Source organism: Crocuta crocuta, unplaced genomic scaffold (genome assembly GCF_008692635.1).
Source record: "Crocuta crocuta isolate KB4526 unplaced genomic scaffold, BGI_CrCroc_1.0 scaffold267, whole genome shotgun sequence".
NCBI lineage: Eukaryota > Metazoa > Chordata > Mammalia > Carnivora > Hyaenidae > Crocuta > Crocuta crocuta.
The window spans coordinates 4526435-4527582 of NW_027531899.1; the positions used below are offsets into that span (position 1 = coordinate 4526435).

The 1148-nt window shown below is 61.0% G+C and overlaps 1 protein-coding gene across 1 annotated transcript in view; it reads right to left on the reverse strand.

The window, feature by feature from the left end:
• Nucleotides 1–503: 503 nt before the first annotated feature.
• Nucleotides 504–1148, reverse strand: part of USF2 (upstream transcription factor 2, c-fos interacting) — a 9290-nt gene continuing 8645 nt past the window's right edge. The window contains exons 9-10 of the mRNA XM_077773642.1: nt 1025–1146; nt 504–961 (exon numbers count right to left, since the gene is read on the reverse strand). Of these exons, the coding sequence (XP_077629768.1) occupies nt 872–961; nt 1025–1146 (212 nt within the window). The 3' untranslated portion in view covers nt 504–871. The remainder of the gene's footprint in view (nt 962–1024; nt 1147–1148) is intronic.

Sequence of the window (1148 nt, forward strand, 5' to 3'; positions counted from 1 at the left end):
GACCCCAGCCTCTTGCTCCAAACACATGGGATGTGTCCTTGACCCCGGCGCCTCCTGCCTTCGCACCACACATGCACACCTGGGGCCTCAAAGAGGATATCCATTCGGTAACTTCTCCACCGTCCAGCCAACAGACTGGGTCCCAGGGGGTACAGGACGGCAGGGGCTGGCACCCGGCACACAGCCATGAACACGACCCGGAGCTGGGCAGACCCCAGGCTCCCTCCCCAGACCAAGATGGACAGATACACAGACAGACAAGGCGGGGCCACATGGGGCCAGTTTATTGCAGTTAAATACCTCTCTCTCTCTATTTTTTTTGTCCACTTTTCCATAAAGAAAATTAAAACACACACACACTCAAAGGGGAGCAGGGATCCAGAAACAAGAGGTGGGGTGGGACATGGCCTCCCTGCTTAGGTCCNTTTCTGCTCCTTCCACTATGCTTCCTCCTCACCCTCTTCTCCAGGCTTCCAGCTGCTCCCCCAGGGCCCCCCCCCCCCCCCCAAAGTCTCCCCTCCTTCCCAAACCCACCCTGTCTCAGGACCTCTGGAGACCAAGGAGGCAGCGGGATACGGCTGGGCTCCGTCTTCCTCCCTCTTGCCTCCAGGCAGGTTCCCTAGAAGTGCTGGGGCTCCTGGGGGCCGGGAGGAGGGAGACAGACAGAAGGGGCCGGGAGGAGGAGATCTTTCCCAAGTTGAGGAGAGCGGTGGGCGCTTATCCACAGAAATGCATTATTTCTCCCCGTTTTGTTAAAAATCTACTATAAAAAAACGCAGCTGGGGGAGGGGCATCTGCCCCTCTCTGTGCTAAGGGCTGGGGAAGGGGCGGCGGGGCCGGAGGAGCCCCCCGCGGCCCGGCGGGGTGGGCGTCACTGCCGCGTGCTCTCGCCCACCATCTCCAGGTTGTGCTGTTGCAGCTGGGCGCGAAGCACGGCGTTCTCGTTCTTCAGCTCCTCGATCTGGCACACACGACAGGGTGCGAGGAGCCAGGCGCTGGCTCCCCGCACCCCCCACCCCGGGNCCTGCTGCCTCAGGAGCTCATTGTCCATCTGCAGCCTCTCAGCCTCCTTGAAGGTCTCCTGCATGCGCTGGTTGGTCTGGCGCAGCTCCCGGATGTAGTCACAGGCTTTTGACAGGATCCCTCCT